This window comes from Sinocyclocheilus anshuiensis, unplaced genomic scaffold (assembly GCF_001515605.1).
Source record: "Sinocyclocheilus anshuiensis isolate Anshui unplaced genomic scaffold, SAMN03320099.WGS_v1.1 scaffold121, whole genome shotgun sequence".
Taxonomy (NCBI): domain Eukaryota; kingdom Metazoa; phylum Chordata; class Actinopteri; order Cypriniformes; family Cyprinidae; genus Sinocyclocheilus; species Sinocyclocheilus anshuiensis.
In genome coordinates, this window is record NW_015539856.1 from 1,310,251 (window position 1) to 1,338,214 (window position 27,964).

Consider the following 27,964-nt stretch of genomic DNA (forward strand, 5'->3'; position numbering starts at 1 on the left):
AGTGAACTGGCAAATTACAGACCCATTTCAAATCTTCCGGTTATGTCTAAAATTTTAGAAAACGTTGTGTCTGCTCAATTGTGCTCCTTCCTTAAAAAAATTATCTCTATGAAGAATTTCATAGCACAGAAACTGCACTTGTTAAAATTACAAATGACTTGCTTGGTTGCTACTGTGAGGAGCACGGAGCAAGGAACGAGGAGACCAAGAGTACAAAACAGAGGAGTTTAATTCTTTTTTCAGGGAATCACACGTAGCACAAGGAGTTGACAAACAATTCCAGAGAAGGAAGAACAGAAAGGGCAGGAACATATATTGATTACAAAACTATATGGGTATTCAAGGGCAGGCTTTAAGATGTTTTAGATCTTACCTGTCTGATTGCTATCACTTTGTTTATTTAAACAGGGAGTCATTTCAATTATCACCAGTAAAGTATGGAGTGTCACAAGGATCTGTCCTAGGTCCTCTGCTATTCTCAATGTACATGTTGCCCCTTAGTAATATTATTAGAAAATACGGGATTAGTTTCCACTGTTATGCTGATGATACTCAACTATATATCTCAACGAGACCAGATGAAACTTCTAAAATAAAAATGTAAAAGATTGGATGACCAATAATTTTCTCCAATTACATTTGGATAAGACAAAGATATTACTTATTGGACCAAAAAACAGTACACAGAATCTCTTGGATTACAATTTGCAACTAGACGGATGTACTGTTACTTCCTCTACAGTTCAAAATCTGGGTGTTATATTAGACAGCAACTTGTCTCTTGAAAATCATATTTCCCATGTTACAAAAACAGAATTCTTCCATCTTAGAAATATTGCCAAGCTACGACCCCAATTTTACAGTCTCTGCACTGGCTACCTATTAGATACCTATCAGTTACAAAATATTACTACTTACCTATTATTACTTGATGTCAGGAACCGCACGCCAGTGGTTTGAGTCTTACCTCTCAGATAGGTCCTTCAAGGTATCTTGGAAAGGTGAGGTGTCCAAGTCGCAACATCTAGCTACTGGGGTGCCTCAGGGCTCAGTACTTGGACCACTTCTCTTCTCTGTCTACATGCCCTTTCTTTCGGAACATGCTTCACAACTCCTTATTCAAGCTCTTGTTCTGTCCAGGCTGGACTGATGCAATGCTCTCTTGGCAGGTCTTCCAGCCACTTTTGTCAAACCTCTAAAATTAATCCAAAATGCCGCTGCAAGATTAATATTTAATGAGCCGAAAAGAATGCAGGTCACACATCTGTTCATTAATTTGCAGTGGCTACAAGTAGCTGCTTGCATAAAATTCATTATGTTTGCCTACAAAACCACCACTGGCCCTGCACCCCTTTACCTAAATTCATTACTTCAGAGTTATGTGCCCTCTAGAAGCTTGCGTTCTGCAAGTGAACCACCTGTCTGCCCCTCGTTATCTGCCCTATTTAGTTCTAGCCCGTTCTGTTCTCCCTTGTCTGGAATTGTTTGTCAACTCCTTGTGCTACGTGCGATTCCCTGAAAAAAAGAATTATACTCCTCTTTTTTGTACTCCTGGTCTCCTCGTTCCTCGCTCCGTGCTCCTCACAGTAGCAACCCGTGACAGAATTCCAGACCAAACAAAAAGTGAGCGGCGACTTTTCCTCGCGGTTGTTTTTTCCACCTTTTTGAGAAGATTTTTTGTTTTACTTGTTTTCCCCGCGGCTATGGAAATTGCCACTCGGTTCTCTGCCTTCGCTCGCCTAGATCTCCCCTTTGTCGAGTATTCCTGGGAGTTCTGCAGGCTCGCCTGAACCAGAACCAGCCCGCCGTCCGCAGCCTACTCTAGTTCACCGGCCATTAATATGGCAAGCCCACCATGCGTTCATGAGGCCCCAGTGTTAGCTCCAGCCCCAGAGCTCGCTCCAGTGTCTGCTCGAGTCCCAAATCTCACTCCAGTGCCAGCTCCTCGAAAGCGCTTTGCTGTGTCTGCTCCTCCAGAGCACCCTCCAGTGCCAGCACCACGTAAACGTTACCCTGATCCCCAGTTCAGCCCAGGAAGGGCTCCTGATCCCGAGTTAAGCCCAGGAAGGGCTCCTGTTCCCAAGTATAGCCCACGGAGGGCTCCTGATCCCGAGTCAAGCCCAGGGAGGGCTCCTGATCCCCAGTCAAGCCCAGGGAGGGCTCCTGATCCCCAGTCAAGCCCAGGGAGGGCTCCTGATCCCCAGTCAAGCCCAGGGAGGGCTCCTGATCCCCAGTCAAGCCCAGGGAGGGCTCCTGATCCCCAGTCAAGCCCAGGGAGGGCTCCTGATCCCCAGTCAAGCCCAGGGAGGGCTCCTGATCCCCAGTCAAGCCCAGGGAGGGCTCCTGATCCCCAGTCAAGCCCAGGGAGGGCTCCTGATCCCCAGTCAAGCCCAGGGAGGGCTCCTGATCCCCAGTCAAGCCCAGGGAGGGCTCCTGATCCCCAGTCAAGCCCAGGGAGGGCTCCTGATCCCCAGTCAAGCCCAGGGAGGGCTCCTGATCCCCAGTCAAGCCCAGGGAGGGCTCCTGATCCCCAGTCAAGCCCAGGGAGCTTTGGATAAAAGCGTCTGCTAAATGACTAAATGTAAATGTACTGTACCTATAAGGCCCTTAATGGGTCTCCTCCTGCATACCTAACTAGTCTTCTACCATGCTACAATCCATCACGCTACCTAAGGTCGCAAAACTCTGGACTTTTGGTAGTACCTAGGATAGCAAAGTCCACTAAAGGAGGTAGAGCTTTTTCGCATTTGGCTCCCAAACTCTGGAATAGCCTTCCTAATAACGTTCGGGGTTCAGACACACTCTCTCTGTTTAAATCTAGATTAAAGACAAATCTCTTTGGCCAAGCATTAAAATAATGCATCTCATAATCTTGTACTGCAGTTATATCTGATCAAATGCACATTATTATTCTTTAGCTTGGTTTAAACAAATCAATTTTGCTTGGTTGGAACAGCAGCTACACTAATTATGTCTCTATTTGTTTCTATGTTTTTGCCATGGGATTGACATTCTGTGGTAACTAGGATTTACACAAGCTTCAGTCTGGATCCAGAACACCTGAAAAGAGATGATGCCAACCCCTCAGAGGACCTCAGATGATGCCAACCCTGAAACAACATACAGAACTACCAAATTTTGCTATAAGTTTGATTGCAACATATAATAATTGCTGTTAATAGTGTTCATTGTGATGACCCTGAGTCTTATTCGGATCCTATTGGGCAAAGTGTGGCAGTTCCTAATTGGTCTTCTCTGTTAATTGTTAATTAGTAGCATATATAAGTGTGTAACCATCTGTGGGATGGTTTTTCCGGAGTGGCTCTGATTCAACATGTAAGATCTTGTTGATTCGCTAACACTTGTTACCCTTTGCATTTCTTATATTATGTAGTTAAAGTTTGTTGTCATATTTATTTCTTTGATTTTCTTTATTGGCCCTAGACTTATGCTTATTATTATTATTACTGACTGCTGTTGTATTAGTTTAATTCAATAAAACAATTTGCATTCATATCTTTTGTTGTTTGATCCCTCTTTTATGTTGCGGCTTTAAAATGAGCTGGTCGTAACATAAAATTGGGCGCTCGTCCTGGATTGCTACATGTATAAGTGAATGCATAGTGTTTCTGTGTGTTCATCTGTGTAAATGAGTAGACTTCAGGTAGTTAGTGTTCTCAGCTGGATTTATAATCCCTCCATCGAGGCACTGTTTGTTATTTTAGTTTATTTTTCCTTTCTTATTTTTGAAGGTTATTCTGTAAGGAGGTTTTAAATCTCTGTCGGGGGTACGCTTTGGTCTTTTGGTTTGAAATGCCAATTGTCTTCGAGTCAGCGGTTAAACGCCACCGAGTCCGGTACACCTTTGAAGATTAGGTAGGTTTAGTTAGTTTTGTTTGTAGTTAGGAACTGGAGTCTCTAATTTTTCATAAGGTGACACTTTGTTGTTTTTCTGTATATGTGTTGTTTGCGATGCCTACCGAGTTTCAATATAATTTGACAAATGATTTGTGGTAAGTCTTTATTTATCTTGTAATGGTGAGGTTTTCTATTTGGAGAGTGCTTGCTGTGACGATCCCTGGCGAAGTGACTGATGGGATTTGTAGTTTGAACGCTCTAGTTACACGGGTGTTCGCGGTGTTGTTTGTGTTTGCTCTGTCTCTTTTAACAGTCATGTCGTTGGTAGTCGAGGATTTCTTTGCATTTCCTTCAGAAGTATTATTGGAGAGGTGTACAAAAGCGCTCTTGCAGATTGCCGAACAATTTGATGTGGACGTAACAAGCAGTGATTAGAAGCTCAAGGAAACGCTGATGAAAGTTGTGAAGAGCACACTTTCCGAGTGAGGCATTTTAGAGGTAAGAGCTCAACTTATTAACCCTGAGGAGTCTGTATCCTCCCCTCTTTTTGATGTCGATCAAAATGCAAAGTTTAGCGAGATGTCGTTACAAGAGAAGCAGTTGTGTGTTGATGCAGAAAAACTTTTATGCTGAACGCGATGTTTGTGCTTTAAAAGAGAGTGTATAAATAAAGAAATTGCAACAACCGTTACAATTTGAAAAGGAGAGCTTCAGTTGTGGAAACTTGAGTTAGAGCTGAGTGAAACTTAGCACTTGAAACTCCTGTTCAAGTGTCCTTTGTAGGGATGGGCGTATCGATCCAAAGTATCGATATATCGATACTGACGCGAGTACCGAAAGTATCGATACTCAAACAAAAAATATCGATACTAAGGTGCGCTTTATTTACCAGTGGTTTTGTTTATTTAACAAAAATAATAACAATAATAATAATAATGCGTACAATATGCATTGAATTGGGCGAATAAGCTTTGTTAGCGACTAATTGTGTAGGATAGAACTATTTTCCTGCTCATCTGAACACACGCAAATGTGTATGTTCAATTTTGAAATACGTTGATGGTTGTATTTTTTTTGTATTTGATCTCAGTATTCCTATCAATGTTGTATAAGGGTTTTTTATGTATAATATTAACCCTAGAATGTGATCAAACAGTTTAAAATAGCTGGGCTAAGATATATAAAAATTATGACTGCAGAAATGTTAATTCAGTATACACATTATCCCACCGGTTACAATTTGACTGACCATAAATTACAATTTTTCTCACACTTCAAAAAAAAAAAAAAAAAAAAAATCTTCACTTTTCCCCCCCAAAAAATGTGATTATTTCAAAGGGTTACTAATGATGCATCATTTGGATATTTTCATGTCTGGGAAAGATTTTGGATTAAACGGGTTAAAATGCGTTTTAAACATAAAGTTAAGTGGGTTTCATTATAATTAATGTAATTTAAGTAATTTAATAATTACTAATTTAATAGAAATTACTAATTTAATACATTTCATAATTTAAAAGTTTAGTGCAGAAGTATCGAATCGATATCGACGATACTGCCTTGAAAAATATCGGTATCGTATCGAAAACAAAATAAGTTAGTCCCTAGTCCTTTGTTGAACCTGTGCTTGCTGCGCCTGTTTGATGTTTATAAAAACATTAGACTTGTGTTGCCATTTTTGGAGAAGGAAGTAGAGCAGTATTTCAAGCATTTTGAATGCGTTGCACAGTCATTGAAATGGCAAAAATAATTTTGGACCTTATTGCAATGTGTGTTGGTAGGAAGAGCACAGGAGGTATATTCCGCGCTGACTATTGAGCAAAGTGCTGACTATGAGATTGTAAAGTCTGCTATTTTGCATGCTTACGAATTGGCACCTGAGGCATATTGCCAGAAATTTAAGAATCATTCTAAGTCTGAGAAGTGCACTTATCTTGAGTTTGCTAGAGAGAAAGAAAATCTGTTTGATCGTTGGTGTTCCTCTGTAAAAAAATGACCACTAGGGAACAGCATAGAGAGCTCATTCTTTTAGAACAGTTTAAAAATTGTGTTCCAAGTGCTGTTGCTATGTATCTCAATGAACATAAGGTGACTAAATTGTCTGATGCTGCTCTTATGGCAGATGAATTTGTTCTCACCCATCAAAGTTCCATTCATTTAAAGGAGTTGAGCAGGTCAAAGTTGAGTGTTTCAGTTAAAAATAAAAAGATGGTTGCACGTCAGAATGTTGTCTCAACTTCTGCCGATAATGCTTCATTCACACGTACAAAAGGAGAAATGGTTTGCTTTTATTGTAGGAAGCCAGGACATAAAATTTCAGACTGTGCTGTTCTCAAAAAGAAAAGGCTGTTAAACCTGTTGGTTTAATTTCTACATCAAATGTGAATTTTAATCCTGACAAGCAGATTGAGTAGATGGATATCACTGAGATGGAGAATGTTAAAAACAGTGTTGACTTTGGGCCATTTCTAACTGATGGGAGTGTTTCTTTGCCTGACTGTGATGAAACTGTGCCTGTTTGTATCCTTGGAGATACTGGGGCAGGGCAGTCATTTTTGTTGGAAGGACTTTTGCCTTTGTCTGAACGCACTGCTACTGGATCTCGTGTGTTGGTCAGAGGGCTTGAAATGGGCTACATGGAAGTTCCTTTACACCACATCCACCTTAATTCCAAGCTTTTGTCAGGTGATGTAGTCGTAGGAGTTTGTGCTATGCTTCCTATCCCTGGTGTCACTTTCATACTTGGCAATGACTTAGCTAGAGGTAATGTTTGGGAGAAGCCAGATGGTGGAATTCCACCTATAGTAGCTCCCGTTGTAGAGGGATTGAATGGATCTTCTGACTGTCCTAACTTTCCGGCTTGTGCGATAACTCGAGCGATGGCCAAGAGAAGGATGTCAGATGAAATGGAAAATGTTCTTAGTGATACTTTTATTTAATCTAACTCTCAATCAGAACCTGATACTGTGTACACCATGGCTGAAGATGAGATTCCTGTGCATGAAATACCGTCTGTTGATGACCAGACTGACAAGTCTGCTTCCATGTTTGAAAGACCATTTATTTGTGATGACCATGTTAACATATGTTCTTTGTCTCCACTTTATAGTGTGACTCGAGATGAATTAATCAAAGCCCAGAACGCGGACGAAACTCTTCAAGATTTGTTCTCCTTTGCTGCTGGTAGAGGAGGAAATAAAACCGTGTCTTCCTTCTACTTTCTTCAAGCTGGATTGCTTTGACAGCAGCCTATGAGTTCTGACTCTTCACTTGATCCTAGGATCCAAATTGTAGTTCCTTTTTCGTCAAGCCGTCCTACATTTATCACACCAGGGCCTTGCTGGTCATATGGGGGTACGGAAGACGTATGATTGAATTGAGGAAATTTTATTGGCCTAGAATCAAGAGAGATGTGGTTAACGATATAAGATCTTGCCACATTTGTCAAATGACTGGAAAACCAAACCAAAAGATTCCATTGGCTCCTATACAGCCTATTGCTGTAGTTACTACTCCATTTGAACATTTGATCATCGATTGTGTTGGTCCTTTACCACGATCTAAGGCTGGGCATGCTTACTTGCTTACTGTAATGTGTCAGTCTACACGTTATCCTGCAGCTATCCGCTGAGATCGATTACAGCTAAATCAATTTTAAAGGCTTTAACGAGTTTCATGTCTGTTTTTGGCATTCCAAAAACTATTCAGTCTGATCAGGGCTCAAATTTTATGTCCCGACAATTCTCAAAACTCATGCAACAACTCAAGGTTAAACACAATATCTCAAGTGCTTACCACCCCCAGAGTCAAGGAGGGTTGGAAAGGTTCCATCAGACTCTTAAGTCACTTTTGAGATCATATTGTGTTGAACTTGATTGTGACTGGGAGGATGGACTTCATTGGATGCTGTTAGCTATTCGTAAAGTTGTGCAAGAGAGCACCGGTTTTAGTCCTAATGAGTTAGTATTCGGACATACTGTCAGCGACCCTATTGCTGTTTTGGCAGATGAATGGAAAACGTCTGATCCACCTGAGAATGTCTTAGACTACGTGAGTAGTTTTCGTTATCGACTCTATGAAGCCAGAGCTATTGCTCTACGAAAATTAGGTAAGTCTCAGAAAAAGATGCAGATGTTGTTTGATCGTAAGGTCCAGGCAAGAAGTTTTCAGGTAGGCGATCAAGTGCTCGCTTTGTTACCTGTTTTGAATAGTCCATTCCAAGCTAGGTTTACTGGACCTTATATGATAGCGAAGTGTTATCCTAATAACAACTATCTTTTAAACACGCCTGATCGTTGGAAGAAAGTACAGGTTTGTCATGTTAATTTCTTGAAACCATGTATGACTCCTGTATCGTCTCTGCCTGTTAATCTTGTGACTACTGACATCATAGATCTAGGAGTCCCAGAAACATCTGTAGAGATGGGTGATGATCTGGAGGAGATGAATGGTCCTTCTCGAGGTGTAGAGGAAGGGTGCCTTAACAACTCTGAGGTTCTTGCTAATTTAGCTTATCATTTGTGGGAACCAGAGGAGACTGATATAATTATGTTGGTAAGTTCTTTCCCCTCTATCTTTTCTGATGTTCCTACCCGAACTCATGTCATTGAGCATGACATTGATGTTGGTATGACTCAACCTGTAAAACAATATCCATATCGAGTAAACCCTGTATAAAGGAAGTTGCTTCAGAAAGAGGTGGATTATTTACTTATAATTTAGCAGAACCTAGTTTCAGTTCTTGGAGCTCTTCCTGCATTTTAGTGAGTAAACCTGATAATTCATATCGGTTTTGTACTGATTACAGGAAACTTAACTCTCTGACAAAACCTGATTGTTTTCCTCTACTCAGAATTGACGACTGTGTGGATTGTGTGGGTTCTGCATGGTTTGTCAGTAAATTCGACCTCCTGAAAGGTTATTGGCAAATGCCTTCAACCTCCCGTGCTAAATGACTATCTGCTTTTATTACACCTGTTATGCCTTACGGAGTTTGAAATGCTCCCGCTACATTTCATCATCTAGTAAATCGAGTGTTGTCTGGGTTGGCAGGATGTGAAGCTTATCTGGACGATGTTGTTCTGTACAGTTCTTCTTGGTCTGAACACCTCGCACAAATTGGAGAAATTTTAGAGCGTTTGGCTAAAGCGAACTTAACTTTAAATCTTGCCAAGTGTGAATTTGGCAAGGCTACAGTGACATACTTGGGTAAGGGGATTGGCGGAGGGTGCGTAAAACCTATCAACGCCAAAGTTGAAGCTGTCTGTAGTTTTCCCACTCCCACTACTCGACGTGAGTTATGACGTTTTCTCGGGATGGTGGGCTACTATAGAGGTTTTTGCCAGAACATTGCGAATATAGTTTCCCCTTCAACAGATTTATTGAGCCCGAAGAGACCTTTTGAATGGTCACAACAGTGTCAATGTACCTTTGATAACGCGAAGTCTCTTTTGGCCAATGCTCCTGTGTTGACGGCACCTAATTTTAAAAGACTTTTCTTACTTGCAGTTGATACTAGTGCTTACGGCACTGGCGTTGTTCTTTTGTAAGAAGACGCTAAGGGAATCGAACATCCGGTCAGTTATTTTACAAAAAAATTCAATCATCATCAGCAAGCGTATTCTACGGTGGAAAAAGAGGCTTTAGCCCTGGTCTTAGCCATTCAACATTTTGAGGTCTATTTAAGGTTCAGTCTGTGGTCCCATCGTTGTTTACACCGACCATAATCCACTGACTTCCTTGGATCTAATGCGTGGCAAGAATAATGAGGTGGAGCCTTATTTTACAGCCCTTCCACCTACAGATTAAACGCATTCGTGGCAAAGACAACCTAATTGCTGATGCTCTCTCACGGCTGTAGGATATCTCCGTAGTGTTGGGTATATCTTCTCTATCTCCTCTCTCTTTTCTTCAGTTTTGTTTTGTTGCTTTTGTTTTTTTCTCTTTTCTCTCTCCCTCTCCCTCTCTCTGTAGTTTTCTCTCTGATGTCCTAGGGCACAGGAGTATGGGAGTGAAATGGAGTGATTATTAATATTATTGTAAACTACAATGTTATTATATATTTAAATGGATGTTTTCCTTGTTTTGCTTTGTCGGTTCTTTAGATAACCTCCTTTTGGAGTGGGAGGTGTGACGACCCTGAGTCTTCTCTGGATCCTATTGGACAAAGTGTGGCAGTTCCTAATTGGTCTTCTGTTAATTGTTAATTAGTAGCATATATAAGTGTTATCTATTGGCTGAGATAGGCACTCTGTGGGATGGTTTCTCAGGAGTGGCTCTGGTTCAACATGTAAGATCTTGTTGATTCGCTAACACGTGTTCCCCTTTTTCTTATATTATGTAGTTAAAGTTTTGTTGTCATTTATTTCTTTGAATTTCTTTATCCCTAGACTTATGTTTATTATTACTGACTGCTGTTGTTTTAGTTTAATTCAATAAAACAATTTGCATTGATATCTTTTGTTTGTTGCGGCTTTAAAACGAGCTGGTCGTAACATCATCGTCTGTTTGATTACATCTTCAATTGATTTTTCCGTACATTTCTGCCATGTGTACATTAACTGACAGTCACCACTGATAAGCTACTACTAAATATATTGTAGAAACTTAATTTTCTGTAAAGCTGCTTTGCAGCGATTTGTATCGTGAAAAGCGCTATACAAATAAACTTAAATTTGAATAACTTCTGGTAGGGGATTAAGTAGCAATAATAGGGTCATGGTTTGTCTCGCCAATATGTACATAATCAGCCTCACAATTCTGAAATAAATAGTATCTGCACCATAAACAAACTTAAATGAAATGTACATGGTTTCCAATGTGTGCATGTTATTACATACATCATCATCAGTTGAATGCATGCCATCGCAGGACTTGACACTCAAGACAAGCTCTGCTGTGACCGCTCAATAAACAAAAACACAAGAGACTGCTTGAAAAATGTCCAAAAACTATATTTTTATAATCTATTTATTTACGTCATGTCCCATCAGTCAAAACCTTATTTTATGATTTACATTGAGTTTATTAATCAAATCTCTAAATGCTCTATGGTGTCCATGTGAATAAGGATTGTTTAAATAAACATAATTTATCAATATTAAATCATAACACACTACAGCACTAAACAGCAGCTGCTGGCTTACATTGGTCACATTAACGGGTGTCTAAACAACTTCTTAAACTTCGGTAAACATGCAATTGACAGGCTCAAATCTGATTGGCTAAAGAGTACGAGTGACCCACATGGGAGAAGTTAGCTGCCAGGAAAGTCTCAAAAATACACACACAAATCCAAGGCGATTCACATTCACAGTCCATGATAAACTCGTGAATTTTAAACATTCTAAATTTTTGTACACAGTTGTACATCTTTGAATTTGTTTTGGTGACAGACGGTTCCACAGCACAAACAGAATGAGAGTGACAAGACAAGACACAGATGAATAAAAGAAAAAAAAATAGGATAAATAGGAAATAATTAAAAAAAGATGAAGAAAAAAAAACATAATATAGAATGTAGACAATAGATGGTATTTGTGTGTACAGGTATGTTATGTACAAATGCAAGGAAGTGTAAATATTTATGTGTGTTAAATAAACTTAAAAATAGTGTTGTGTATTACACATTTATTGCCAAGTTAACTGTTCTTGAGATGGATTGCCTGAGGGAAGGAACTGTTCTTCAGTCTGGCCGTTCTGGTGCGCCGACCAGATGGCAACATTTCAAAGAGTAAGTGGGCTGGGTGTGAGGGATCCAGAATTATTTTATCAGCCCCTTTACTCTGTCTGGATAAGTGCAGTTCTTGTAAAGTGGGGAGGGTTGTGCCAGTGATTCGCTCAGCAGTCCGGATTATCCGCTGAAATCTTCTAAGGTCTGATTTAGTAGCTGAGCTGAACCAGACAGTTATAGAAGTGCAGAGAACGGATTCAATGATGGCTGAGTAGAACTGTGTGAGCAGCTCCTGTGGCAGGTTGAACTTCCTCAGCTGGCAAAGGAAGTACTGTACATCCTCTGCTGGGCCTTCTTGACAATGGAGTCTATGTGGAACTCCCATTTCAGGTCATGAGAGATGGTGGTGCCCAGGAATCTGAAGGACTCCACTGTTGTTACAGTGCTTTTCATGATGGTGATTGGGGAGAGTACTGTTTTTTTTTTCCAAAGTCCACTATCATCTCTACAGTTTTGAGTGTGTTCAGCCCCAGGTTGTTATAACTCCACCAGACAGCCATCTCTTTAACCTCCTTTCTGTAAGCAGGGGGGCACCAGTGCTGATCATACGGGTGCAAGATGAGAATTTTCCCAGCTTTACTAGCTGCTGTCTGTCTGTCAGGAAGCTGGTGGTCCAATGACAGATGGAGGTGGGCACAGAGAGCAGAGTTAATTTGGACAGGGGGAGGTTTGGGATGAAGTGTTGAAGTCCACAAACAGGATCCTCACATACGTCCCTGGTCTGTCCAGATGTTGTAGGATATAATGCAGTCTCATGTTGACTGCATAATTCACAGACCTGCTTGTTCGGTAAACAAACTGCATGGGGTCCAACAAGGGTCCAGTGTTGTTGGCCTGTTTATACAAGACTCTGTCCCCATTCCTGTAGGCATCTTCTTTGGCCTGATAAAGCTATCTGAGTTTTGCAGTGAACCACGGTTTGTCACTGTTGTAAGTTAAATGAGTCCTGGTAGGGATGCACATATCCTCACATAAACTGATATATGATGTTACAGAATATATGACCTTGTCCAGATTGGTGGCTGCAACTTCAAAAACACGCCAATCAGTGCAGTCGAAGCAGGCTTGTAAATCCCGCTCTGCTTCATTAGTCCATCTTTTTACAGTCCTTATTACAGGTTTAGCTGATTAAACAGGGTTTGTAGGTCTTAAAAGGTCTTTAAAAGATATTTCCACAAAAAACCTTAAAAACCTTAAAAACCTATTTAATCAGAGAAGAAAGTCTTAAATTCATAAAGGCATAGCATTAAATGTTGCATGCACTTAAAAAAAAAAACAAATCAGATTTTTTATAATAATTTATCTTACAGAGTGTTTTTGTCTTGTTTTTCAGTACAAAATCTAAACATCCTTAAATCAAGATACGTTTACTTGAAATGCAAAATGACAATAGTTGAAGTCTTGTTTTCTGAGAAAGTGAACAAAATTAAATGAGTTTATACTTGAAACAAAAACAAATAGCTGTCAGTGAGCTATGAAAACATGTTTTCCTTTTGAATTAAGTTGATTTTTCTAATCCCGGATATTTGTTATATATGTCATTTTGCTATAAACTTTATTTGCACTGGAAAACAAGAATACTGAAGAAGAACAGTACTTTTTTTGCAGTGTGATCAGAAGGCAGTAGAAGTTATTTACATAGTCTAGCTTTTTTGTCAAATGAATTAAAACAATGGAGATCCGTTTGAATTTGTGTTTTCAAACTGTTGCTAATGCAATTCATTTTCTGCTCTCTAGACATTTATATGTAGAGAACACATTAACATATTGTGTTCCCTTCAATTGGTCCTTAAATTTGATTTACTCCTAAAAACGTTACAGATATTGACATTCATAAAATCTGCAGAAACCCTGAATAAACTATTTTAAATCATATATGAAGCCCACATGAGTATTGCCTCCTTAGTTGGTTAATACTTAAAACACACAAAAACAACATACTGCTTTGCATAAACTTTTATTGCTTCAAAATCAAAGCAGACAAAGCATGTCGAAAAGTCATGAACCCAATTTCAACACATTTTTATTTAAGGACAATGGATTTGATTTTTCAGCATATTTTAAGAAAGATCCACATGCATGCATAAAGTTGTGGATGTGTGCACAAGCTGCAGTGAAGCTTTTGTAAGCCCTGCTCTACATCACGCGTCTGATCTTCATGGTGACGGTCTTCAGAGATTTATAGCTGCTCTTCCAGTAGTACCAGAAGGGCCCACTCATCAAACTGCCATCATCTTTCCCCCACCAATACAGACCAGTAGGGTTTGTATAATCACAATTGTTGTACCAAAACCCTCCTTGAGAGTATTTTTTAGCACAGTTCTTTCCTGAATTATCTTTGTCAAAGGTGGAGAACTTCATTCCATTATGATAACCAAAAGTCTGAGCTGCAGAAAGGAGAAACTTTTATTATAGGCACTTTCATTCGGACGTCTAAAATGACTTTTTTTTTAAATAACCTTTAAAAAAAATCATTGTTTTATGCATGGTCTAACACATTCTATTCCTCCTTTATCATTAGGGTCACACAATTGAAAACTGGAAAATTAAACATCTGTAGTTTGTTTCACCTGCTCCTCCATCTACAAAGCCGGTCACATGCAGTTTGTACCCATCAGCCTCAGAGTCCACAGAGAAAGACTCGTACAGAGAATAAGCCTTCTTCCCCTCAAAGTCCTCCAAATCTATTCTAAGTTTATACTGATACCTGCTGGTCAGCTGGTGCATAAACTCTAAACCTGTTGAAAACATGAAAGGAAACTGGTTTAGTAAATCAAAGAACAAATATAAATCTGCATTTATACTGCAGTCCTGATTAAATGTTCAAGTTTTCAATGTGCCTGATTGTTTATTAATTTCTCTCTTTTGTAGCCCAAAACGTCACAAAAACACTCACCCAGCCAGTATTCGCCTTCTTTATTACCAAAACCCTTTTTATAACTCTCCCATGGCCTAAAGAAATTCACCTCACCGTCCATTCGCCTGAGAATCACCTGAAACATTCAGAAATCATTCATCGCTTTCACACACAATGATCATTTCACATTATCCATCTATTTAAATTTTTACGACATTAAAATACTTTTTATTTGGAAATATAACAGGCTTTCTTTAGCAACAAATGTATATCATGTTGTGTGATTTCACTAGCGTCACCAAACAAAGTTGCAAAAATAAACATTTCATACTCAGATAGAAGTAGAGCACAAATTAAAACACTGAGTGACAGTTTGTATAATATTTAATAATAATATATGTTACTATAATATAGGCAAATGTTATCAACCAATGGTACCATACCATGCAAACGGTATCAATCACGACAAGGAAACTGGATTTTTTTTTACATTCTTAGAATATAAAATATAAATATTAAAATATCATTATGTTTTGGGTGAAAAAGTTGGTAGAACATAGTAAGAAATGTTTTTGTAGCCTTTAAATAACATAATCATGACAAGAAAACTGGACATTTCAACATTTTAGAAACACTTCAAAACAATGTTCCCACAATGTTTTTATAAACTACATTTGTTAGCTGCATGTGAATCACGCTCAGATACACCTGCTAATAAAATAAGTTCTGAAGATAATAATCTCAAAGTGAAATGCGTACCGTCCAGTGTCCTCTGTCATTTATTCCGCTGGGGACCATCTCACAGTAGACCTGCACTGGTCCATCTAATGAGGTGATGGAGTACACACCACTGGTATTTTTCCCACTTGAATAAATGTCAGAGCAGTCTCTAGCAAGAAAACAATCTGATTTGACCTCATCAGTGCCCATCAAGACGGGAAACAGCGCAGACAAACACAGCAACACCTGTGAGACACAAACTCAAGATCTGAGTCTGATGATCGACATCTGACAAAATCACACTCACATTCTCACATACAGAAACTCACAATCATGTTTGTGATCATCGCTTCAGATGTCCAGCTCAGAGGATCAGGATTTGTACCTGAAATACAGAAGAAAAAAAATCACTTCGTTAGAACATGAACATGCATTCTGTCATTTACTGAAATAACAAACATAATTTTCAAAATGACCAGAATCAAACTCACCGTATGCGCTCAGAAACTTGTGAATGTTCAGGCGACGAATGTGTCTTTAAATATCTTTCTGATTGTCAGGACCCTCCTCTTTATCTGACATTTGCAAAAAAAAATTAAAATCTTGATTGGACAGTCAGAGGTTCGATGCCATAAAAGGACAAGATTCTGTTAATTTCATTTTTTTAGAGCAACATGCTTTATCATCTTCAGAGGAATTAAAAGAGACATCTGAAAAGTGTTGATAAAGTGATAATCTGCAACCGATTGCAACAGACAGCTTAAGAAAAACAGTTCAGAAAACCCTTTTCTTAGTTTAAGGGGTTTGATACAACCAGGTCCTGATGCCTTGGTTGACATGCAAATATTCAAACATCTTTAACATGATGTTGATGACTAAATAGGGTGACCATACAATTTTTGTGTCCAGTCCTGCCCGATCCTTCAAACTTTCTTATATTGCATATAATTTTCGTGCATCAGGGAGATGCTATCAATATGTGAAGTATTTAAATCTCTTTTGAATGAGCGCTCGCCATTCACTTTCGATTTCGGAATCACGCGTGCTCTGTGTAAAGGAAGCACATCTTACGAGATAAGATATTTGTCAGCGCTCAGGATCTGTTGAGCGGCAAATTTCACAGCATGGTCTTGTCCGTGATCTCTCATCTCAACCCATGATCAGTGAAATCTGACTCCTGCAATTTGTGTTGGATACAGAGTTGTGCATTTTTTTTTTTTTTCATGGAATTGGGCTACTGTTGCAATGGGTTGATTTCCCCCCCGTGGGATAAAGGTTTGAAATACTGTATAAGCTACATCTGACTGAAATACTTGTATTGAAACCTTTTGCATTCTACCTAAAACTGTGGTAGATGTTAAGTTTTGTGAAGGAGGGCCACTGGTAGAAAGCCTTTTAGCCGTGTTTATGATCAATGTGCATAACAGTGACTGTCATGTAAAATATGTATTTTAGTTATGGAAATCACATTTTGAGTTTAATATTTTGGATCAGGTCATTGCACTACTTTGGGCTGTTTTTGGCTGGCATGGGCTAATTTTGTCACTCAGACCTGGCAAACCTGGCTGTATGGAACAGAGCAGACCCTTTCAGTTTAGAATTGTAGCATACGTTAACTAAATACATATATATATAACTGCATATAACATATAACTGAACTAAACGATTTTTATTTCTATAAAAAGCTAAACGACAGGGGGGTGCCCCTGTAGGCAAGTAATGTTATCGGTGTGCAAAGTATTATCCAGATTATTATCCCGATCCACTCTGTGAAGGCGCGCATTTCTCATTCAAATACACCTCACCAGAAACACGGTGTGTCGCAATCTGTGACGAAGCAGGCGAGAGCCAATGAGCGTTCGATTATCCTCCTGTACATCCTGTCATTTCTTGAAGCAGCAACATTTGAATTTAACAAGCACGTAGTGTTGCCAAATTGGGCGGTTTTGAATTTGATTGTGCGGGTAAAAAAAATGGTTTGGGCGTGTGGACAAAATTTGGGCTGGTTTGCGGTCGGTTTGGTGGTTTTCAAACATCTAAACTGTATAGGCCTATTGGTTAAAAATCAAAACACACACTGCGGAGTCGGCTGGTGCTGATGTTGACATTGCGTCCGCTCTTTTAGCCAATCAGGGATCAGCAGACATACGTGATGTTTCATGAGTGATGGGTTTTTAGCGCGATAAGGGATCACATTTTGACCGTATAGCTGTATATTCAAACTATCACAATGCCAGAGTGGCCTAAATATAAGTTACACGGTAAAGAGTGGGAGAGTGACTCAAAACGTGATTATACCTGTGGAGGGAGATGACGCGAAGGCTCTTGATATCAATGTAACTTTGAAATCAGAGCACAGTTAAATAATTTAATCAAAATCGAAACTGAATATGGTACTATACAATCCTAGCCTACATCAGAAACTGGTGGACTTGATGAATAGACTGTGCAAAGTTCTGTATTATGTTCTACAGTGTACTTCACTAAAGACGTACTGTAGTTCTGTCTGAAGTTAAAGTGCAACACGAAGGTAAGCGCATTATTGTTGTTAATATTTTTGTTATCGGATTATCGTACAGTATCAATGAATGACACCGTTTTGACTGTCATGTTGTGTGCATGAACGAGTGTGAAATACCTGCTAATTATGTTGCTTTTTCCGATCACTTATACTGGGCACTTTTTCCATTTAAATTGGCTTATTCAGACTGTTAACAGAAAATGTTGCATGTGTTTTTCAGAGGGCATCGGTTAATTTCTTGATTGCCGTTTTGAGATAGGCTGGTGTTTACCTGGACATTTATATTTGGTAATTCTCTTTAATATATTTGACCTGGGAGATGTATGTTTTTTTATATTATTCTGGCATCTTTATTTTGTTTTAAGGAGTTAAAAATGGCCCTTATCAACCTTGATTGACATGGCAATAAAATTCTATCACATTATTTTGACAGTTAAAGTTTTGGGCGTTTTTTTGTTGGATTAGGAGGGTTTTGGTGAGCTTTTGGGCTGGAAATCGTCCACCCGATCTGGCAACACTGCAAGCGCGTCAGCACGGGTTTTGTTTGCTGCTTACAGTCGCTGGACTCGCTGTTCAGGATGGAGAGGAAGATTGCTGAATAAAGGCTTGAGTTTTGGTCTATTCCTCACAGTCGTATGGATTCTGAAGATTTGCATTACAGCGTACAAATAAAATTGATTCCTTTTGTAATTATGTTGAGTTTTTGATGTATTTTATGGTTCTATTGTCAGTCGCAGCATGTCAGAGAAAACATGGCAAACAAAGTAAATATTACATTATAAGTAATGGTTAAACGATTGCAGAAATGTTATTAATTTTAAGGGTTTAAAGTTTAGTCTTGTTTAACATTATGTAGGCCTATTCTTGGAAACGAGCTGGCAGCAGAAATCACAGAACAAAACAAAATGTTATCATTTCATATTACGTAAACGAGTAAATTTAATAATGCAATTGAAAACATAAGGCCATTGATATGACAACTAAAAACAACAATAATAAAAAAATTAATGCCACGTTTTCAATATTCATAAGGATTCATTTTTAGGTGTCGTCAATACGTCAGTATTGTATGTTTAAAAGCTGAAAAATACTTAAATATTTATACTTTTAGAAGCTGTAAATACGTCAGTATTGTACATTTTAGTGTCTGTAAAAACGTAAGTAAATGTACGTTTTGTAGAACCACATTAAAGTAGGGCTGGACCAGAATATTCGATTATTTGAATATCCGTTTGGTGGGTTGGCATTCGATTTTCAATTTTGAGATTTTAATATTCTTTTTTTTTTTTCGAACACCTGGCATCCCCCGTGAAACGGTTCTCATTCGCGCTTGAATATGAATCGCCAATGAGTGAACGTCATGATTCAGTTTATCTGGAAGAGAAGACAAAAATGCCGAAGACCTCAGCTGTGTGGGAGCACTTTAAATTGAGTGAGGAGAAGACAAAGGCAGTGTGCCAAATATGCGATTTGAAACTGGCCTACCACAACAGCACATCAAGTTTGAAAAATCAAGTTAGAAAATGTTAGGCTACCTTATTAAAAGTAATGCTTTTAACAGACCTGTGTGTTTTGTATCACTAGTGCAGTGTCCGTTCTTGGAGCATATAATCCCTACCTGCATGAGGCGCGCCGCTTATGGCTTGCGCTGTTCTGTAGTTTATTGGAAGTTTATTAATTCTGAACATGTCGCATGTCCATATTGCACCAAAATGCGACACTGCACTCCCTTGGGTCTGCAGCAACATACCCACCATGTGTGAAGTCGATTGGATAAACGGTTCTCGACATAATAAAAATGCAAACAGACAGACAGACACACAGAGATTCCTGCCTTTATTAGAGAGAATATGTTCAGCCCCCTCCCTCCGAAGCTTCGGTAGTAATCAACACCTCAAAAAATGGTATTCGGACCAGCCTTAGTTTAAAGGATTAGTTCACCCAAACATATAAATTCAGTCATTATTTATTTGTGTCAACGCTGTTCAATCATTGTTTTTTGTTTTCTGAACGCAAAAGGTGATTTTGTTCAAGTTTGTCCTGCTGGTTTCTGTTCATACAATATCAGTCAATGGAGCCTGACTTTCAGAAGCTTCATGACATTATTTGATGATGCTTTTGAAGCTTCTGAAACTCGGGTTTCATTGACTGATGTTGTATGAACAGAAACCAGCAGAACAAACTTGACCAAAATCACATCCTCAGTGTCTTTAAGTCTTTTTCTAGATGTTCTCGCTGGCTCTGGGCTCACTGATGATGAAGATACCACAGCAACATCCGGCCCAGACGAGACAGTAAGGTCAGGTGGAGTGATGGAGCGTCTCATGGCACTGGACCATTTCGTAATAATCGTCTTTAAGATGTATATTGTTTATGTAAATCCACTTTGGAGACGTACGTGTGCTTACTGGAGCTCCCCTGTTTGCTATACATAATAAAACGTCTTTACAGAAAAATCACAAATATACTATACTATTTAGCGTCTTTACACCTTCAGCAATTCAACAGTTTGCTCTACAGTAGCTCAACAAATATGATTTTAACACAAGGAGCCGTGTTTATGATTTCTAATACTCACATTTGTAAACACCCTCGTCGCTGTTCTCTATCACGTTCGATGATGACGTATCCTCTTGCGTGGCCTCTGGGATAGAAAAGTGTGAATCGATGAGCACCTCAGAATCTGGGCTGAAGCAATAGGACATCCGGGGATTTCTCGCCTACTCTTTTATGAATACTGAGGTTTCGAACATACTTCTTTCTTCACATACTCTTCTCTCCTACTATATAGTAGGTAAGTAGGCATATTTGAATGCAACTTAAGTATATGTACATCAGAATCTCGCGAGAATTAGTGATCCAGCTAGGTAATTCTTACCTATTCTTTTATGAATATTTATGATTCAAACATACTTATTCGCTCGCCTACTGCTTTTTGCCTACAATGTAGTAGGGAAGTATGCGGTTTCAAACGCAACATCTGTCTTTGTCAAAGGTGGAGAACTTCATTCCATTGTGATAACTCAAAGAGTCACCGACTTATAGGCAAAAACTTAAATCTGCTAAACCTGTGGTAAAAACTGTAAAGAGATGGACCAACGAAACAGAGCGGGCATTACAAGCCTGCTTCGACTGCACTGATTGGAGTGTTTTTGAAGCTGCCGCCAACGATCTGGACGAGGTCACAGAATCTGTAATATATCAGTTTCTGTGAAGACGTGCATCCCTACCAGGACTCATTTAACATTCAACAATGATAAGCCATGGTTTACAGGAAAACTCAGACATCTTCGTCAGGTCAATCTGTGAGCTAGTGAGAATTGGACGCCTAACAGAAGGGGGGACAGAGTCTTGTACAATCAGGCCAGAAACACACTGAATAAGGAGATTAGCGTGGCCAAGAGGAACTATGCTAAAAAGCTAGAACACCAGTTTTCTGCCAACGACCCTGCATCAGTGTGGAAAGGCCTGAAAGACATCACCAACTACAAGACACCATCCTCCAGCACTGAGGTCAATCAACAACTTGCTGATGACCTGAATGAGTTTTACTGTTGATTTGAAACTCCCAGTCTAACACCCTACACCCGCTCTGAACATCTCTCCACACCTCCTGCAACCCCCCTCTCCCCCACTCCTGCGCTTCAGATCAGTGAAGATCATGTGCGCCAGGTCTTCAGAAAGAACAAGAGAAGAAAGGCACCAGGCCCAGACGGTGTGACCCCAGCCTGTCTGAAAACCTGCGCTGACCAACTGGCCCCCATCTTCACACAGATTTTCAACAGATCACTGGAGCTCTGCGAAGTCCCTGCCTGCTTCAAATGCTCCACCATCATCCCTGTCCCAAAGAAACCCAAGATAACAGGACTTAATGACTACAGACCTGTGGCTCTAACATCTGTGGTCATGAAGACATTTGAGAGGTTGGTATTGGCTTATCTGAAGGACATCACTGGACCCCCTGCAGTTTGCTTACTGAGCAAACAGGTCTGTGGATGATGCAGTCAACATGGGACTGCACTTCATCCTGCAACATATGGACAAAATGTGAGGATTTATGTGAGGATCCTGTTTGTGGACTTTAGTTCCACTTTCAACACCATCATCCCAACACTCCTCCAGACCAAACTAGCCCAGCTCTCTGTTCCTAGCTCTATCTGTCAATGGATCACCAGCTTTCTGACAGATAGGCAACAGCTAGTGAGAATTGGTCAATTTAAATACAACACCCGCACCATCAGCACCGGTGCCCTCCAGGGATGTGTGCTCTCCCCCCTGCTCTTCTCCCTCTACACCAACGATTGCACCTCTAAAGACCCCTCTGTCAAGCTTCTGAAGTTTGCAGACGACACTACAGTCATCGGTCTCATCCAGGACGGAGACGAGTCTGCTTACAGACAGGAGGTTAAAGAGCTGGCTGTCTGGTGCAGTTACAACAACTGGAGCTGAATACGCTCAAAACAGTGGAGAAGATAGTAGACTTCAGGAGAAACCCCCCTGCACTCTCCCCACTCACCATCATAGACAGCACTGCGACTGCAGTAGAGTCATTCAGATTCCTGGGAACCACCATCTCTCAGGACCTGAAGTGGGTCACTCACATCCACTCCATTGTTAAAAAGGCCCAACAAAGGTTGCACTTCCTTCGCCAACTGAGGAAATTCAACCTGCCACAGGAGCTGCTGAAACAGTTCTACTCAGCCGTCATTGAGTCTGTCCTGTGCACTTCAATAACTGTCTGGTTTGGTTCAGCTACAAAATCAGACATCAGAAGACTACAGAGAACGGTTCGGACTGCTGAAAGGATTATTGGTGCTCCCCTGCCCACCCTTCAAGAACTGTACACATCCATATTGAGGAAAAGGGTTTAGAAAATCACTCTGGATCCCTCACATTCAAGCCATCTCCTTTTTGAACTGTTGCCATCTGGTTGGCGCTACAGAGCACCGAATACCAGGACAGACAGGAACAAGAACAGTTTCTTTCCTCAGGCAATTTACCTCATGAACAGTTAAATGTTCTGTTAAATGTGTGTTGTTGTTGTCTCTGTGTACTGGAAGCTTGTGACACTAAAACAAATTACTTGTATGTGCAAACATAATTACTATCATTTTATTTTCTTAAATTCCTCTTTATGGAAAATGACACATCTTTAGTTTGTTTCACCTGCTCCTCCATCTACAGTGCATCCGGAAAGTATTCACAGCGCTTCACTTTTTCCACATTTTATGTTACAGCATTATTCCAGAATGGATTAAATTCATTATTTTCCTCAAAATTCTACAAACAATATCCCGTAATGACAACGTAAAAAGAAGTTTGTTTGAAATCTTAGCAAATTTATAAAAAAAAAAAAAAAACGGGAAAAAAATCACTTGTACATAAGTATTCACAGCGTTTGCTCAATTCTTTGTTGAAGCACCTTTGGCACCAATTACAGCCTCAAATATTTTTGGGTATGATGCGACAAGCTTTGATCATCATCATTTGGCAATTATCTGCCATTCTTCTCCTCCCCTCTTCCCCTCTCAGGCTCTGTCAGGTTGGATGGGGGCAGACGCACATTTTCAGGTTTCTCCAGAAATATTTGATTGGGTTCAAGCCCAGGCTCTGGCTGGGCCACATTCACAGAGTTGTCTATAAGCCACTCTTGCTGTGTGCTTAGGGTCATTGTCCTGTTGGAAGGTGAACCTTCTGCCCAGTCGGAGGTTCTGAATCCTCTGAACTAGGTTTTCATTAAGGCTACCTCAATATTTTGGTGCATTGAGCTTTTCTTCTACTCTGATGAGTCCCTCAGTCCCTGCCGCTGAAAAACAGCCCCACAGCATGAGGCTGCTACCAGCACACTTTACTTTAGGGATGGTACTCTGCAGGTGATGAGCGGAGCTGGTTTCCTTCAAACATGATGCTTAGAATTGAGGTTCATCAGACCAGAGAATCTTGTTTCTCAGAGTCTGAGGGTCTTTAGGTGCTTTCAAACAAACTTATTTCACGTTGTCATTATGGGGTATTGTTTGTAGAATTTTGAGGAAAATAATGAATTTAATCCATTTTTGAATAAGGATGTAACATAACAAAATGTGGAAAAAGTGAAGCGCTGTGAATACTTTCCAGATGCACAGTACAAGGCCGCTCACAAGCAATTTGTACCCATCAGCCTCAGAGTCCACAGTGAAGGACTTGTACAGAGCGTAAACCTTCTGCCCTTAAAAGTCCTCCACATCTACTCTGAGTTTATAGTGATGCCTGGTGTCAGCTGGTGAATAAACTCTACAACTGTTAAAAACATGAAACTGGTTTAATAAAAATATATAATCTGCATTTACACTGCAGTCCTGATTAAATGGCCATGTTTTCCATGTCTTTTATTGTTTATTCTTTCTCTGTTTGCCTTTTTAAAAGGTTAGTTCACCCAAAAATTTAAATGATGTCATTAATTACTCACCCTAATATCGTTCCAAACCCGTGAGACCTTCGTTCATCTTCGGAACACAAATTAAGATATTTTTGATGAAATCCGAGAGCTCTCTGACCCTCTGTAGACAGCAATGCAACTGCAATGTTCCCATGTCCAGAAACGTAGGAAGCACATCGATAAAATAGTCCATGTGACATCAGTGGTTCAACCGTAATTTTACAAAGCTATGAGAATACTTTTTGTGCACAAAGAAAACAATAATAACATAATTTATTCAACAATTCTTCTCCCCGAGTTACCGTCTTCCACCATTTTGGAGAGTATCCACTAAACATAAACAACGTAATCAGCGTTGTTTACGTTCAGCATGCGTGCACTTTCGCTGAACGCTGATTATGTTGTTTATGTTCAGTGGTCTTACAGGTTTGGAACGACATGAGGGTGAGTAATTAATGACAGAATTTTAATTTTTGGGTGAACTATCCCTTTAAGCCCAAAACGTCACAAAAACACTCACACAGCCAGTATTCGCCTTCTATATTACCAAAACCCTTTTTATAACTCCTCCATGGCCTAAAGAAATTCACCCCGCCATCCATTCACCTGACAATCATCTGGAACATTCAGAAATCATTCATCACTTTCACAAATCACATAATTTCACGTCATTCATCTTTTTCAAATATGTTTAGGGTGTATGACCTTTGTCAAGCTTTGTTTTGCAACAAATGTAAGTTCTGTTGTGTGATTTCTGACTGTTTTCCAACACAAACAAAAAAACTGAGTGACTATCTGAATAATAGTTTATTAGAAATCGTGGTGTCATTCACACTGGGGTGCATCTTATAATAAAATATCCTTTTGCAAGATAAAGCACATTGAAATGCATACCGTCCAGTTTCCTCTCTCATTTTGTCCGCCAGACTCCATCTCACAGTAGACCTGTAGCGGTCCATCTAATGTGTTGATGGTGTACACACCGCTGGTACTGTCCACTCGCATAAATATCAGAGCAGTCTTTGACAAGAAAACAATCTGATTTGACCACATCAGTGCCCATCAAGACGGGAAACTGCGCTGACAAACACAGCAACATCTGAGAGACACAAACTCAAGATCTGAGTCTGATGATCGACGTCTGACAAAATCACACTCACATTCTCACATACAGAAACTCACAATCATGTTTGTGATCATCGCTTCAGACGTCCAGCTCGGAGGATCAGATGCACCTGAAATACAGTTCAGACAAATACAGTCACATTTGTTAGAACATGAACATGCATTCTGTCATTTTCTGAAGAAAGAAACAGTATTATATATTTTCTGAGACCTGGGTCATTTCCAAAATGACCAGAAATCAAACTCACCGTATGGGCTGAGAATCTTGTGAATGTTCAGGTGACGGATATATTTCTTTCTAATCATCAGGATCCTCCTCTTTATCTGACATTTATAAAAAAAAAAAATTCAAATCTTCATAGGACAGTCATGGATTCGATTCCATTAAACGACAAGTTTTTGTTCATTCGGCAACCTGCTTTATCATCAGAGGAATTAAAAAGGAAATTTATTTCAACATTGATTTGATCTGATTGCAACAAATCTCTCAAGAAAAAAGTTAAAGGGCTAGTTCACTCAAAAATGAAAATGTTGTTACTTATTAACCCTTGTGCGTCAATTAAAAAAAGTTACACATAGGTCCATAGTGGACAAAAATGTCCATGTCAAAAAACTGTCATAAAAATTTGAAGCTAGGGAGTACAGAATTAAGTTTGGTCTCATTTTAAAGAAGACACATGGCAGATTATTGTTGAAGTAAAAAAAGTTTAAAGTGAAACCAAAAAAAAAGTTCTAGATGTTTAGGTTTATGAAAAGGATTTATGAACGGTACCTGCTAGAAAATCAAAGCCATAAATCTAAACAAGTTGTATTCCGAATTTGAGGTTGATATCTCAAAAAATGAGCTTTCAGTAAGATTTTGTTTGGGCGCAGTACCAAATTTTCCCCATTAGATGCCAGCAAAACTCTGCTGGTGCACACAGTGGTTGGATTTGTGATTTGCAGTAGAGTTTTTCTCTCTCAAATATTACAAGAACACACGCACACACAAAATTTTTATTTTTTTTAATGACACACATACAAACCACACTCTGACATCCATACCAACACACCCACACAATTATAGCTGCATTATTTATCCAATTGGCTCTATAATATGCAGAAGTAGAAAACAGAAATAAAGCGAGTATTTTCTTTATAGGTCAAACTTGAAAAAATGGCACCATCTAGTAAAAAAAAATAAAAAATGTTTAAAGCCTTGCCAATATAATGAAAGCCTATCAACAAAAATTGCATAATTTTACAGTTAAATGGCACTGCGATTAAAAATAGCAGTTTTAATGGGTTTCAATGGGGACATTTTTGTCCTTAAGGTCCTGAGAGGAACAATTTTTTGTACCTAGTGCAAAACAGATTTATTAAAGGAAATGGAAGTGAAATAGTAAAATTCCAATAAAAATACACACCTGTGCCAAAATGTATGCAGTTGGCAATAACACAGGCAAAATGATCAAAAAAACAAAACTGAAAAGGACAAAAATGTCCAAAAGGTCACACAAGGGTTAACCCTCATGTTGTTCCAAACTTGTATGAGTTTCTTTCTTCTGTTAAACATAGAATGACATAGAACATAGAACAAGAATGTTGGCAACCAAACAGTTGTTGGTAGCCAGTAGAACTAAAGGGCACCTATCGTTTCCCTTTTTACAAGATGTAATATTGGTCTTGGGTGTCCCCAGAATGTGTCTGTGAAGTTTCAGCTCAAAATACTGCCCAGATCATTTATTATAACACGTGGAAATTGACATGTTTGGGGGCATGTCTAAAAAAAGAGCTGTTTCTGTGTGTATCACTTTAAATGCAAATGAGCTGCATATTCCCACCCCATCTCCAGAAGAGGGCATAGCATATACATCTCTGTTTTGCATTCCTACAGCAATAAACAGTTGGTAGAAGCAACATGACTGAAAGCCAGACAACCGGTGTTCAGCCGTACATGTTTGAACCTAAAACACTTGTATTTTAGAAACATCTATGAAAATGAACCAGGACATCTCGGAATGGTTATTTGATACATTTATGTACTTGTAGAGTTTTCACAGCCCATTTGCAATGACAGATGAGCAACACACATAAACACAGATACTTCGATAACGTTCGCTATGCGCTTTAACGAAACAACATGCACACAAATATGGTTAAAATGTTAGCTAAGCACTATAACGACATGATTTTGAGGCGTATTACCTTCAAAAATAAAAGTAATCCACTGCGTCCTCAGTGGCTCAGATGCAGTGTTGTGCAAGTTACTTCCAAACTGTAATACATTATAGATTACTTGTTACTGTTATTTAAAAGTAATTCCTTACCTTACAATATTACTGTCTCAGAATTGTAATACATTACATGACTCTTGTATTACTTTTTAGTTACTTTCACCAAAATAACTACAGAATTAGAACTTAACATTCTAAAATGACAAAATGTACTGCAGAGCATTTTACATCCAGTAGAGGGCGATATGGTGTAGCATAATGGGCTATCCAGGCTACTAACAATATAGCTTATAATTGGCAAAATGAAGGCTCAAGACAATGCAAGAAAGGATGACAGCCAGAATCACAAACGATCCAAGTCTGCTAAACGTATGGTAGAGGTAAAGTGATTATCTGGCAATATCTGTGAATAGCCTGGGCCTATTCATATTAGACACAACAGGACTATATGTAAAACCTAATGCCGTGACAAGATGTGCATATCCATTTCGCGCATGTACAGTCTTCTGCCTTCTTCACC

General features: G+C 39.3%; 1 protein-coding gene and 1 long non-coding RNA gene across 3 annotated transcripts; one reads left to right on the forward strand and one right to left on the reverse strand.

The window, feature by feature from the left end:
* The first annotated feature begins 3,322 nt into the window (after positions 1-3,322).
* LOC107684859 (uncharacterized) lies at positions 3,323-10,068 on the forward strand. Its single transcript, XR_001633896.1, has 3 exons — positions 3,323-3,336; positions 3,753-3,876; positions 9,963-10,068. It is a non-coding gene; the product is annotated as an uncharacterized LOC107684859 (long non-coding RNA).
* A 3,578-nt stretch (positions 10,069-13,646) lies between these two features.
* Positions 13,647-25,333, reverse strand: LOC107684860 (microfibril-associated glycoprotein 4-like). 2 transcript variants are annotated; one of them, XM_016481232.1, is made up of 6 exons: positions 15,659-15,688; positions 15,497-15,552; positions 15,207-15,413; positions 14,487-14,583; positions 14,161-14,328; positions 13,647-13,977 (listed from the first exon to the last, which is right to left on the reverse strand). In XM_016481232.1, the coding sequence occupies exons 2-6, from the start codon at positions 15,512-15,514 to the stop codon at positions 13,727-13,729; spliced, it is 741 nt and encodes a 246-aa protein (XP_016336718.1). In that variant the 5' UTR covers positions 15,515-15,552; positions 15,659-15,688; the 3' UTR covers positions 13,647-13,726. The 2 variants fall into 2 exon arrangements, with proteins under 2 accessions (XP_016336718.1, XP_016336717.1); XM_016481231.1 differs by lacking the exons at positions 15,497-15,552; positions 15,659-15,688 and adding an exon at positions 25,286-25,333.
* Positions 25,334-27,964: the final 2,631 nt, after the last annotated feature.

Coding starts and splice junctions, on each gene's coding strand:
- LOC107684860 (XM_016481231.1), bottom strand. Junction 14,584..15,206: donor ATGACAGAGGACACTGGACG/GTACGCATTTCA, acceptor TGAATGTTTCAG/GTGATTCTCAGGCGAATGGA. Junction 14,329..14,486: donor AGAAGGCGAATACTGGCTGG/GTGAGTGTTTTT, acceptor TGTTTTCAACAG/GTTTAGAGTTTATGCACCAG.